Raw genomic sequence first — 14546 nt, 5'->3', positions numbered from 1 at the left:
TAAATTAGTTTAGAAAAAAAATAATGATGACGTCATCGGTCATGTCGTTCGGCCGCCATATTTGTTTTCACACAAAAGCCTTAAAAACCACTGAAAATACATCCTGGCGATGGTTTGCAATCTCTGATTGCTATTTTTTCTTGTTTTTCATGTTTTTAAGGTTCCAGATGCTATCCGAAAATGCCAGGAGGCCGGGATAACTGTCCGAATGGTCACTGGAGACAATATCAACACAGCGCGTGCCATCGCAACCAAATGTGGAATCATACACCCCGGGGATGACTTCCTGTGCATGGAGGGCAAGGAGTTCAACAAGCGCATCCGTAATCGGCAATCAGTTGTGAGTTTCACAGAAACTGTCTGTCACACTCTGGCTGATGCATTTGTTTGGCAGTCCAGTATTAGCACGTGTTATTTCCTTGAGTTTTTTGCTTTAGTATATTGTCATTCAAGGTTGGTCAGTGACATGTGCTTTTTGTCACCTTTGCATTGAGTGGCCTTTATAAATACATATGTTATTGATTTGAAATTTGTTTCAAATATCCAAGATGTGTAATTTTCATTTTTGGACATCATGGGACCAGCCTGTTCTTTACTGCTGATATTTTATTTCTTCATTTTCTGATATAATACATAATGTTTACCTCCACCGCCGAAGGTGGATGGAGGTTATGGTTTCACCGCTGTCTTGTCCATCTTGTCTGTCTGTCTTGTCTGTCTGTCTCTGTGAGCAGGATATCTCAAAAAGTTGATAGATTCGGACGAAATGTGTTAGACATGTCGGATGTGTGACAAGGACGAATTTGATTTGATGTTGGTGAAGATCCAGATCCAATATTTTTTAGTGATTCTTCACCATTGAGTGATGGGACCAAAAACGATATACTGTGTTGCATGGTATTTCATTAGGGTTGTGGACGAGTTTTGACAAAACTTTGGTGGATGAGTTGGTAAAGTCACAAGAACAAGTCTATTAGATTTTGATGTGGCAAGGACGAATGGTTCAGATGCAGATCCAGCACATCAGTGGTAAAACAAACCAACCACCTTTAGAGGCCATTTTCCCTGCAGAGCAGGGGGGGGGTTGGCCTTTTTCAGGCACCGTGGTCCCCTTTTTGATGCAATGTTTTATGACCGGATGCCCTTCATGCCGCCAACCCTGTTAGTCGCCTCTTGCGACACAGGGAATTAATTACCAGTGAACTGGTACTCGATTTGCTCACCACAGAAGGATGACAGGCTGAGTCAACTCCCCTGGCGTTAATTCAGCGATTGACTGCAATTCGAACCCAGGATCCTAGGATCCCAAGCCGGCACCCTAACCGCTAAGCCAACACCAGGCTCCATCAGTGCTATACAAAAAGAAAAACCGTTCAGCCTGGCGGATGTATGTGCGCTACCAAGTGCCGTTGTAGTTTGCTAATACATTCGCATTTAATTTTTCATCTGGTATTATCAGTGGGTGAAGTTGGAGATTATATGCAGTATTTATGACATATGCTATTATGACATATGTATATGCATATTTATGACATATGTATATGCAGTATCCCTGCGCATCGTAAGAGGCGACCAAGGGTTGGCATCAGGAAGGGCATCCGGCCATAAAAACATTGCCTCAAACAGGGAACCATTTTCCCCGCTCTAGCGGGGAAAATGACCTTAAAACGACCATTCATTCATTTATGACATATGCATGGAGGTGTATATAGGTGGGGAAAATCAAAAAGAGGAGAAAGGAAGATGATCGTAGAGAGTGAAAAGAAGATAGTCTGATATAGTAGGGTTGGGAATAAGTGCGAGAAAGTAATTTGCGAGATGTTGGGGTGGGTAGTAGTTTGTGGTGGTGGGGGGGGGGGGGGGGGGTTTCCATCTATGCAGGTGGAAGGAGACAAATTAGGAGTCGTCAGAATTGCTGCCATTGTTCAGACAATATAAATAAATATATTTACTGCAATCGAACACTTGATTTAAGGATATCTTCCTTCAGCCAACTTCTATTTTATTCTAACTTTGTCTGCACAGTGCACATGTTAAATTTTATAACTTAAGATATACTCTTCACCTTTTCTAGATCGAGCAAGAACGAATTGACAAGATATGGCCGAAACTGCGTGTACTTGCTCGCTCTTCACCCACAGACAAGCACACTCTCGTCAAAGGTTTGCTGTTCCCTGGGACGGGATGCCTTTGTGTCTTCCACAAGAAAACGCTGTGTGGTATGAGCAGGTCCAATGAATTATACATAGTTGAGGCGCGTCGAGGAGCTAGAACACAGAATGGGCCAGGATGCAACAGAAAAAAAAAGGAACAGTAGAAAAGGAGGGAGGAAATGCACCAACATATAGGAAAATGGGTTCTGGAGGGTTCTGGAGAAAATGGATTTCACCATTGAGGGAAAAATAGAGGGAGAATTGGACAAAAAATGTGGGGAGTATGTACATGGTGGACAAGATGGAACAGAAGCAAACTCTCAAGATGAAATAACTTGACATTTGGAAAGAGGTGAGCTTGGGGAGGAAGGAGAGTAGAAAAGATCATGGTTTTGGATGGGGGATAACCTGAGATGGTGGTGAACACCTGTCTTGAAAATCTGGAGGAAAGAATGAGATTGAAAAATCAAATGAAAAATAAGTTTTCTCCTGTTCGTAGGAAAATGTTAGTTTTAGTAATCGGGAAATTCATGTTTATTGTGCAAAACCTCTCGACTCTCATCCGTCTTTCTGTCTTTTGTATAATTATATACCGATCCTCTTCTCATCTTTTCTTTTCAAAAATAGGTTGTGTACAGGTAGCATTACAAAGATGGCAGGCAGCTTTCACGGGACCTATTAATGGCATGCTTGTGCACAATGTCTGCATGCCTAATTTATGAAGCATTTATATTAATCTTGCAAAATTGTACATTTCCTGATACCCTATTATATTTTGTTCTCATTCTGAAGTTATATAAAACGGAAGCAAAAGGCCATTGTCACTGTTGTCATACTTGATTGTATTCCAGACTATTCCAAAACATTTTTAGTTTTGTTCAAAATATGAATGTAGTAGATTTTCCCAAAATCAAAGTGGATGCTTTCTGTAGACCGTTGGTCTTGATGAATATTGTCAACACCAGTTTATACAAAACGTTTTATTTTATCTTCACAAGTTGAATGTAGCTTGGTATGTCAAATGCTCTATGTGTGTGTGTGTGTGTGTGTGTGTGTGTGTGTGTGTGTGTGTGTGTGTGTGTGTGTGTGTGTGTGTGTGTGTGTGTGTGTGTGTGTGTGTGTGTGTGTGTGTGTGTGTGTGTGTGTGTGTATGTATGTGTATATATATATATATATATATATATATATATATCTGCATCAAGTTTTATTACAACCACCTCTTTAAATTTGGATTTGGACAAGATTACCCAGTGGGGCAAATGTAACGAGGTTAAATTTAATGCTTCTAAAACTCAATTTCTTCCCATATCGCTCTCCAAAACTCCTCTCATCTCTCCAATCTCCTTTGAAAGTTCCACAATTACACCATGTGATACAATAAACCTACTAGGTATTACCCTAACTTCAAATCTATCCTGGAATCCACACATTACACAAATAGCTAAATCTGCCTCGAAGAAACGGAGTCGTGTTCAGATGTCGAAGATTTTTCTCCTCTCAACAGTTGCTTCAACTATATAAAGGATTGATTCATCCTTGTATAGAGTACTGCTGGGGAGGTTCTCGTTCCACATACTTACTGGACAGAATTGAATTAAAAGTAATTCGACTTATCAACTCTCCCAATCTGACCTCAAAACTTGACCCGCTCAAATTACGTCGCAAAGTTGGCTCTCTTTCTCTTTTCTGCAGATATTACTTCGGTTTTTGCTCCCAAGAACTTGCTGCCTGTATACCTCCAGCATTAGTGAGACCACGGATTACTCGACAAGCCACTACATCTCATGATTATTGTGTGGCCATTGGCAACTCAAGGGTGGGCCGTTATGATGTTTGTTTCTTCCCCTCCACTGCCAAACTCTAGAAATCGTTACCTTCACATGTCTTTCCAAACACTTATGATCTTCCCCTTTTCAAAAAGCAGATTCTCTGCTTTCTCAAAAACTCTTAGACTATTCTTTCTTCACTTTTCGATCAATGCAGCCCTTTTGTTTGGCCTGGCCTCGATGAGGACGACATAGTCTGTGCCTGGAGCCTTCAACATAAAAAGGTAGGATAGCACTCTCAGCCCACTCCTGTTTATCATGGTGAAGGAGCTGGTAAGCAGGAAGGTAAACATGAAAGATATTGTATGCAGACGATCTGACTGTTGGAATGGAACTGGGGGAATGGAAAGAGGCATTTGAAAAACATGGGCTGAAAATTAGCATGGAAAAGAATGAAGTCATGTGGGTTTGGCAGCAGAAAATATAAATGAATATCAGTTTAGATGGGAAGGAGATCAGACAAGGAAATTGGTTTGAGTATCTGGGTAGAACTGTGACCGGGAATGGTAAGTCAGAGGTAGAGGTGCGGAGGAGGATTCAGGTGGGTGTGAATGCGTGGAGGGTGGTGGAGGGTGTAATGGCAGACAAAGACTTCAAGGGGATTGGAGGGAAATGTTCTGATGTCTTGTGTAATTCCAGCCTACCTTTACGGTCAGGAGATGGTGGCACTGACTGAGACAACAGCAGAGGCTGCACGTTTGTGAGAACAACTGGGTCAGGATGATTGTGGAAGTGTAGAGGGTGTATCGAAGGAAAATGGATGAACTGAGGGAGAAGATTGGTGTGCAGATGAGCTTGACAGGGAGATTGGTGAAATGCGGTTGAGATGGGCTGGACATTTGGTGCAGATGGAGGAATACAGAATGGCAAAGAGAGGGGATAGGTTGAGAGATTAAGGTAGGAGGAAAAGAGGTAGATCGCAGTTGAGATGGGAGGATTGTGTGTAGAGGGATATAAGTAAGGTGGAGGTGGTTTGGAGGGTGGAGAGAGTTGGCTGAGGACTGAGGGGAGTGGAGGAGTATCATGGTCAAAGCAGGACAGGAGCTTGGTGCAATCGGTCCTCACACCTTATATTGGGAAGAGGAGAACAACAAAGGTAGGTCCTGGCCGTCCCACTTTAATGTTGTAGACCATTTTGTGGACTGACGTGCTCTATTGAGGTACTGCTGCAATACTCTTCAACAGCCAACCACTCATGACTTCTGAACAATTATGGATTTTTTTTTTCCAAACATGTAAATGCTGTGCTCTTTAAAATCTGCATTTTTTTTAGTTGTCTCACACCATTGGGGTTTTATTCCATACTAAACAATTTGGTAACAATATGAGTGACTGAGCCTGCTGCCTTCAACTTATTTTTCACCAAGTACAAATAACCTTTACAGTTCAACATATGTATACTTTTTGCTATGGCAATATTTACCACTTGAATTTCAATGGTTAGTCTTAATTTAAATCAACAGAAGGCACAGACTTGCACATCATGCATTATATGTGGATAGATTTTATGTTTTCACCTTTTGGGCTTTTTTGTATTCAATGGTCAGTGATAGCAGAGGTCCTGGTGATCTGACTTGCTTTGTTGCAGGTATCATTGACAGCACTGTTGCAGAGCGGCGTCAGGTGGTTGCTGTGACAGGTGATGGAACGAATGATGGACCAGCGCTGAAGAAGGCTGATGTGGGCTTTGCTATGGTGGGACTTAATTATTTATCTTGTTCAGTTAATAAAGTGGAACCCCAACGAAAGAAGTTTTTAATAATATCACTGAAAATTTCTTCGTATATCAGGCTTTGAATGAGAAAAAAAGAGTGAAAATTATTTGGCCACTCACTTCTGGGCAACAAGGCTGTTTGACGGAGATATTTTTTATAAATAACCAAGTACAAAAGTACAAAGTACAAATAACTTCACCAAGTACAAGTAACCTTTACAGTTCAACAGATGTATACTTTTTGCTATGGCAATATTTACCACTTGAATTTCAGTGGTTAGTCCTAATTGAAATCAACAGAAAGCACAGACTTGCACATCATGCATTCTATATGGATAAATTTTATGTTTTCACCTTTTGGGCTTTTTTGTATTCAATGGCCAGTGATAGCAGAGGTCCTGGTAATCTGACTATTGCTTTGCTGCAGGTATCATTGACAGCAAATTACTTCGTACATCAGGCTTTGAATGAGAAAAAGAGTGAAAATTATTTGGCCGCTCACTTCTAGGGAAAAAGGCCGTTTGACGGAGATATTTTTTCACCTTATGAAAAATACTGCACTCGTTGACCTGTGACATCATTGAGTAAAGACTTGAAAGTAAAAGACAAGTTAACCATGACTTTGGCATTGAAACAATATTATGCATCCTTTTTCAGTTTGATTCCACTGACAGCAAACAGAGTCTGAAGTGTCTCAAAATATGGAAAGTGATGAGTGGTGTCATGTGGAGAGCAGTAGGGGATAAAAATAAAGGTTTAAATTAAGGGTGATACTTTTGCACTACATATTTTTTAGCTGTGTATGTAAATTAAACAGACAAAAGTCAGTGATATGGATAGCTATCAACACCACAATTTATATAATACAGATTAAGTTTTATTCTGGGTATCACTCTCCAGGTTTTAGAATATGTAAATTATCTGCACGTAAAATCTTCTTCGGAATCACGTTTAGCAGTCTCTTGATAAGGTTGAAGTTTGTCCATTCTGGGTTTGCAGTCAACAACAACAAGTAGTTATTACCTTCAAGTCTACCTTTTCCCTTACTATTTTAAAATATATTGACAGATATTTAACAAGAAATGTAATTTCAAAAAATTGTTTTGTTAATTTGGACGAGGCCAATCGAAGCGACGTTGAGGCTGTTTATTCCTGGTACGTGAAACATCCATGCCTACAGAAAACAGACTTTTTAGAGCGCCATCCACATTTTCCATCTAATTATCATGTAACTTAATTTTTTTAAATATATGGGTAGTTAGTTGCTTCTATGTTGAAAGTTTTGTGTCAATCGCTGAAGTGGTTGCAGAGAAAAGGATTTTTAAAAGCGAATAAAGGTGAAATGAGAGGGCAGAAAAGAAAAGTGTGTGTCTCGGCCGACGTTCCACGACTTGGTCAAGGATAGTTGTGGATGCCTATTACTAGTTTAAATTGAAAACTGAACAATTTTTAATTTGTACAGTTAATGAAATATTTTCTCCATAATATTGTTTTATGCAAAATATTATATTGTTTTATTGTGCAACACGTACACTTGTTTCAAAATGACCTTTGCAAAAACTATCTTTTTCCCTCTTTTTCAAAATTTTGTTACTTGTATACTTTCCTGAAAGTATAGCAAGGGGATCCTGAAGAATGTCATTTGTTTTGGATCATGGTGGAGCGTGATGGCCAAGGGAAAATAAACAACATGCTGACAATGGGACAATTGATCAACACAAGCAAGGGAGTTAACAGGAAAAGATAAGAGAAGAGAGGAGAGGGAAGGGAACACAGTACCCTGCAATTAAGAGAATTGGGTTGGGGTTAATGGGAGTGGAGTGGATCGTAAGTATCTATGGGGCATGACTGATATGGTCGTGAAACATTTGCTTTTTAAGGGTTTCTAGAAGGCAGTTGTACAAATGGGAGAAAAGATTAACTGAGTAGTGGAGTTTGGTGAAAAGTCTGGGTATTGGGCGTTTAACAAAGAAGGGGCAGGTTTCTGGAAGAACCTGTGCATCCTGGAGGAGCTGGGGAGAGTCAGAGTGCTGAGAGAACAGATACAACTCCACCAGAATTTAAGTGGTAAAGAAGCCACTGACTCTTCTGCTGTTTGGCTTTGGCCTCTGGTCTTTTGCTTATTATTAATACAGCTATTATGTTGTATTAGTACTGAAGGCTGTGCAGCCTTCAGTACAATTTCTGTCCAAATAAGTAATCAATGTTATGTTGCCTGTGTATTTACAGAGAATAGCATCATGTAGTGCACAGACAACTATGTCATTAGTGCTGGGAAATCCGTGCCAATTTTTTTTGTAGGATTATGCCATTTAGTGCAGTCCAAATGATCAGGGAGAAATATCATAGTGCAATGTCGCGTATCACGTGTTTTGAATGTCCTCGTATCCAACCCAACATAAACTGAAAGTTGTGGACTTTGAAAGGCCTCATGTTTTAAAATGCATTGCAGCATTCATTACTTAAGAATCTTTATTGTGTTTAAGGTGTTGCATCTTAACAGTATTTATAGTAGAGAAACTAAATATTTTGTACAATACAATTACCACACAGTGCTTAATGTTAATTATGAATACTTGATTTGATCTTTCAACACAGTCTGGGACATTCTATTCAAACACCTTTGAAACTCCTAACATAGTTATGTAGTGTTAGACCCCAGGCAAAATTTATCAACAGGCCTGGCACTAAATTGCTATTAAATTGTTTCTCAGCCTCAATTTTGTGATGCAAGACAGTAATTTTTGAAAAGGAATGGGAGTATGGAGATGAAAAGTTTTTTTTGTTTGTTTTGTTTTTTTTGTATACTGAATCGAGGCTCGTGAAAGAGCTGACATTTACTTCACAAACAAATCAACCAGACAAACAAAATATATAAAAAGAGGGAGCGGAAGACAAGAGAAGGGAAAGCACACAAACACTTGAGAGCACACAACATTTAAAAGCAGGGAGATGTGTGGGAGGGAGAGGGCTTGGGGGGAGGAGGCGTGGGAAGGGGGGGGGCGGGGGGGTGGGAGAAGTATAAAACACAAGGACACCAAGGCCTTCCAGGACATAAGTTGGTATTTCAAAAAAGTGGAATTGGGGTGAAATTCGCGGGGATAGAAAAGATCAAGGTTTTGGATGGGGGAAGATACGAAATGGTGGTGAACAGCTGTTTTAAAGACCTGGAGGGTGGAGTGGGATTGAAGAAAGTGAGGGAGTTTGTTCCAGAGGCGGGAGAAAAGAGGAATGAAGGAGTGAAGGTGAGCAGAGAGTCTTGATTTTGGCAGTTTAACCATAAGAGGGTTGCAGGCAGATCTTGTGCGACCTGTAGGAATATTTGCGGGACAGAGCCCAGAGAGAGCTGGGGGGGCAAGGCCAGAGAGGAGACGGTAGAAGACGGAAAGACCACCAACCTGCCTGCGGTGAGTGAGTGAGAGGCCCTTGGAGTTAGCTTCATCGCAGGAGATTCCAATGATTCTGAATGCTTTGGTTTCAACAGTGTGAAGACGAGCTAGGTGTGAGGCAGGAGCACCAGCCCAGAGGGGAGAGCAGTATTCCATTGAGCTGCGGATGAAAGCCTTGTATGTGGTGAGGAGCTCAGGTGTGCCAAGGAAGGACTTCGCACGACGGAGGATGCCCAGTCGGCGACTGGCTTTGGAGGCCAGATTTGAAATGTGGTTTTCCCAGGAAAGATCATGGCATGATCATGAAGTATGAAGTGTTTTTGGTGAAATGTACATTTAGTTAATAATTATCAAGTAAAGCATCTAAAAGCTGATTTAATTCTATTAGGACTTTACCTGATATCAGAACCCTCAAACCATTCTGCCATGAAATTGCATTCAACTTCACTCCTGAGAGTTATTACTCGCATACACGAAGCGAACAGTGGGGTTAAGCAATTGGTTCACTTCTGTCGTTCCATCTGTCCATCCGTCCACAAACGACAATTATTATTTAAACAACTTATTTAAATTGAATGTTATTTTTTGAACATGAACGGTACATTAATCCAAAAACTAACCTGCAGTTTTGCAGTTTTTTTACTCTGAATTTGTCCTGATCGCACATGCACAGAGATGAGACAATTTTTTACTCTGAATTTGTCCTGATCGCACATGCACAGAGATGAGTGAGATCATTTTTTACTCTGCCTAGCTGGCAGTCAAACAAAATTGAAAATAATTCTAAACAGAAACTAGCTGTTTTTAAGGATGTCATGAAGGACATAGCAGGCACGAATAACTAATTAATGTGTTAGATAGGGTGATGTAATAGCCACTTTGTCAACGACGGTAAACTTACAGAATTTTTATACGACCTTTTTAACCTTTATCTTATTTCAATTTAATTATATACTTAACAATGTGCGAGGTAATGTGTTCCATGAACTCTGTAGTTATGGTATTCAATTCCAGGCCTGTTATTAACTTTTTCCTTGGAGTCTTATTAATCGACCAGACAGGAACGCAAGTTTGTTGAATAAAAAAATTATCATACATTATGTTGTGGCGGACACAAAAGCCCACTGGCGTGGTGACATCATTCCACGCACCAAGTGGGCGGTGGCCACGCCCGAGGGGTAGGCGTGGCCTCATGATATACACCGGGCGACCAGACCGGAGCAGTTTAGTGTTACAGTGTGCTCTTACAATAAAGACGTTTATATGTTACCGCTTGTCCGCTTCCTCCTTGCTCACAAGCAGCGCGCGTAACGCCGCGCTTTACTGGTGACCCTCGACGTTGGATCTGCCGTAGCAATCCTTCCGAACACGACGCCATTGCAATGGCCAACGACAAGGCAATGGCGATTAAACTTCCCGAATTTTGGGAGGCCCAGGCCGAAGTCTGGTTCGTTCAAGCCGAAGCCCAATTTCAGCTTCGGCGCCTCACCAACGACGACCTGCGCTACTGCCATGTCGTCGCCTCCCTCGGGCCCGGCACGGCCGCTCGAGTTGTGTCCGTCCTTCGCCACCCACCGGACGGCCACAAGTACGAGGCACTCAAGCGGCTACTCCTAGCCACGTTCGGCCTCACGGACGACGCACGGGCCGACCGCCTCCTGGATCTCCCCGAGCTCGGTGAGACGCGCCCGTCGGTCCGAATGGACCATATGCTGTCACTGTTGGGCGACGAAGCCCCCGGTTCGCTATTCCGGGCGCTTTTCCGGCGCCAACTTCCAGCGCAGCTTCGCCTCGCGTTGGCCGGGACCGAGCTAACGGAACCCCGAGCATTGGCAGCCGAGGCGGACAGGTACTTCGCCACTTCGGACACGCGGGCGACCGTCGGCGTGGCCGTCACGGCCCTCGACGCTGATGTTCAGCAGCATGTTCCACAGCATCAGCTTCTACAGCACACTGATGTTCAGCAGCATGCTGATACGCACCTCGTGAACTCCGCCACGCCCCGCCCACCGCCGCGGCGAAAACCGCCACCGCGGGGAAACCCGCCATCTCCACCGGCCTGGCGGAGCCAGCCGCGCTCCTCCAGCTCCACCACCTGGTGCTGGTTCCACGCCAAGTTCGGCCACGAAGCTCGGCGGTGTCATCCGCCGTGCTCCTTCAACGGGTCGGGAAACGCCCGGGCCGGCGCTCAATAGTGGCGATGAGCGCCGGCCGTTCGAGCAGCCTGCTGTTCATAACGGACACCTTCTCCGGGCGCCGTTACCTGTGCGACACGGGAGCGCAGGTGAGTGTCATTCCCGCCGGCACGTCAGACAAGCACGCCGCGGGTGGGGGCCCCGCGCTGCTTGCCGCGAACGGGACGCCCATCCGTACGTACGGAAAACGCTGCCTCTCTCTGCGGTTTGGAGGGCAGGTTTTCCGATGGACGTTCGTCACCGCCGACGTGCCCATGGCACTGCTTGGCGCGGACTTCCTGTGCGCTAATGGGCTCCTGGTCGACGTCAAGCGCAGACGGCTTGTCCAGGCCGAGACGTTCAGCTCGCTCGCTTGTGCGTTGCCCAGCTCAACGAGCGGCTTGCCAAGCGGCTTGCCGAACGATTCGGTTCCGGCCACGTTGGTCTGTACGCTTCCGGCAGCGGACGCATTCACCCGCCTCCTCGCCGGCTTCCCGGCCCTCACGCGGCCCACCTTCTCGGCGGGGGCCGTCAAGCACGGGGTGGCCCATCACATCCCCACCGTCGGGCCACCGGTCTACGCCCGGGCACGCCGCCTCGAGCCGACGAAGCTGGCGGTGGCAAAAGCGGAGTTCGCTACCCTGGAGCGACTCGGCATCGTTCGGCGCTCAGAGAGCGCTTGGGCGTCGCCGCTGCACATCGTGCCGAAGCCCGGCGGGGGATGGCGACCGTGCGGGGACTATCGCCGTCTCAATGACGCCACGACTCCCGACCGCTACCCCGTCCCCCACATTCAGGACTTTTCCGCCCGTTTGGCGGGCAGGTCCTTCTTCTCGAAGGTGGACCTCATACGCGGCTACCATCAGGTCCCCGTCAGGCCGGAGGACGTCCCGAAGACGGCGGTCATCACGCCATTCGGAGTCTTCGAGTTCCTGCGCATGCCCTTCGGTCTGAAGAATGCGGCTCAGGCGTTCCAGCGACTGATGGACAGCGTCCTGCGCGACTTGGATTTTGTCTACGTCTACCTGGACGATATCCTCGTCGCCAGCGCGTCCCGCGAAGAGCACCTACGCCACCTCCGCACGCTCTTCGAACGCCTGGGCCAGCATGGCCTGATTGTGAACCCTGCAAAGTGCCGGTTCGGCGCCGCCACAATCGATTTTCTGGGGCACCGTGTCACCAGGCACGGAGCCGTCCCCCTGCCGGCCAAGGTGGAGGCGGTGAAGGGGTTTCCGCGCCCCCGCACGATCAGAGGGCTGCAGGAGTTCCTGGGCATGGTGAACTTTTACCATCGGTTCCTGCCCCGTATCGCCCAGCTCCTGCGCCCCCTGCACGAAGCTCTCCGAGGTAAGCCGGGCAAAGGCGACGTTACCTGGACCGAGCAGATGGACACGGCGTTCACGGGCGCGAAGCTCGCCTTGGCTAACGCCACCATGCTCGCGCACCCGGCGCCCGATGCACCGATCGCCCTCACCACCGATGCCTCGGACTACGCGGTGGGCGCGGTGCACGAGCAATGGGTGCGTGGAGCTTGGCAACCGCTGGCGTTCTTTAGCCGGCAGCTTCGCCCGCCCGAACGCCGTTACAGTACCTTCGACCGCGAGTTGCTCGGACTTCACTTGGCGGTCAGGCACTTCCGCCATCTGCTCGAGGGCCGGGCGTTCACTGCCTTCGTCGACCACAAGCCGCTGATCTTCGCGATGGGCAAGGTCACCGAGCCGTGGTCGGCCCGGCAGCAGCGTCACCTCTCGGCCGTGTCCGAGTACACGACGGACATCCAGCACGTCGCGGGGAAGGCCAACCCGGTGGCGGATTGCCTTTCCCGGGCCGTCGCCCACGCAGTCCACCTCGGCATCGACTATGCCCGGATGGCAGCGGACCAGGCCGCTGACCCCGACGTCCAGGCCTTGCGGACCGCCGTCACGGGCCTCCGCGTCACCGAGGTGCCGTTCGACGGCGCGGGCGCGGCCCTCTTGTGCGACGTCTCCCTCGGGCGTCCTTGCCCCATCGTGCCCGCGGGCTGGCAGCGCCAGGTGTTTGACGCCATCCACGGCCTGGCCCACCCGGGCGCGAGGGCCTCCCAAAGGCTGATCGCCGACAAGTTCGTCTGGCATGGCCTCCGGAAGGCCGTCCGCGGCTGGGCCAGGACGTGCCTCGCGTGCCAGCGCGCCAAGGTGCACCGGCACACCCAGGCCCCGTTGGCCCCGTTCACGGTGCCGGAACGCCGGTTTGACCACGTCCACGTGGACCTGGTGGGACCTCTGCCCCCCTCGCGGGGTTTCACCTACGTCCTCACCATGGTGGACCGCACCACCCGGTGGCCAGAGGCCGTGCCCTTGGCGTCGACAACGGCGGCCGATGTCGCGCAGGCTTTCATCGCCACCTGGGTCGCCCGGTTCGGCGCCCCCTCAGACATCTCATCCGACCGCGGTCCCCAGTTCACCTCGGAGCTCTGGGGGGCGGTTGCGCAGGGGCTCGGGGTCCGGCTGCACCGAACCACGGCCTACCACCCCCAGGCTAACGGCCTGTGTGAGCGATTTCACCGCTCATTGAAGGCCGCGCTCCGGGCCACCCTCCGCGACGGCGGCTGGGTCGACAGGCTCCCCTGGGTCCTGCTGGGCCTCCGGACGGCGCCCAAGGAGGACCTGCGCGCATCCGCGGCGGAGTTGGTCTTCGGGCAACCGCTGCGGGTGCCGGGCGAGTTCCTCCCCGACTCCACGGCACCATGGTCCGCGGCACAGCAGCGCTCCGCTCTGCAAGAGACCGCCCAGAGGTTCGCTCGGGTGCCAACGGCATGCCACGGGCACCCACCGACGCATGTCGCCCCGGAGCTTCGCACGGCGGAGTACGTCTTCGTCCGCCACGATGCCCATCGGACACCACTGCGGCCCCCGTACGACGGGCCTTTCCACGTGCTGGAGACCGGGGCGAAGCACTTCACCCTGGACATCGGCGGTACTCCTGACCGCGTTTCGGTAGACCGCCTCAAGCCGGCCCACCTCAATGTGGACCATCCACCGCCAGTGGCCCGACCCCCACGTCGGGGCCGCCCTCCTGCGGGCGGACCCCCGGCACCGCCCAGCCCCGCCGCCACGCCGCCCCCCGGTCCTGCACCCATCCCAGGGGCAGCCAGGGGCATCCCACCTGGCATCCCTGCACCCCGGATGCCGCCGATCGCCAGGGGGCGCTTCGGCCGGGTCATTCGTCTGCCCCGCAAACTGGCCCTCCAGGTGCGCGGGAATTCTGGGGGGGGCGCGTGTGGCGGACACAAAAGCCCACTGGCGTGGTGA

At 48.4% G+C, this 14546-nt stretch overlaps 1 protein-coding gene across 8 annotated transcripts in view; it reads left to right on the top strand.

Moving 5' to 3' along the window:
• LOC137439901 (plasma membrane calcium-transporting ATPase 3) overlaps nucleotides 1-14546 on the top strand; it is a 480661-nt gene that overhangs the window by 367254 nt on the left and 98861 nt on the right. For all 8 annotated transcript variants that reach the window (XM_078768504.1, XM_078768497.1, XM_078768519.1 and 5 more), the window contains 3 exons: nucleotides 161-340; nucleotides 2075-2162; nucleotides 5568-5674. In XM_078768504.1, coding sequence (XP_078624630.1) covers nucleotides 161-340; nucleotides 2075-2162; nucleotides 5568-5674 — 375 coding nt within the window. The remainder of the gene's footprint in view (nucleotides 1-160; nucleotides 341-2074; nucleotides 2163-5567; nucleotides 5675-14546) is intronic.

The sequence above is a fragment of the Myxine glutinosa genome, chromosome 1 (assembly GCF_964187855.1).
Source record: "Myxine glutinosa chromosome 1, kmMyxGlut1.1, whole genome shotgun sequence".
NCBI classification, from domain to species: Eukaryota; Metazoa; Chordata; class Myxini; order Myxiniformes; family Myxinidae; genus Myxine; species Myxine glutinosa.
This window is presented reverse-complemented; position numbering and strand designations above follow the sequence as displayed.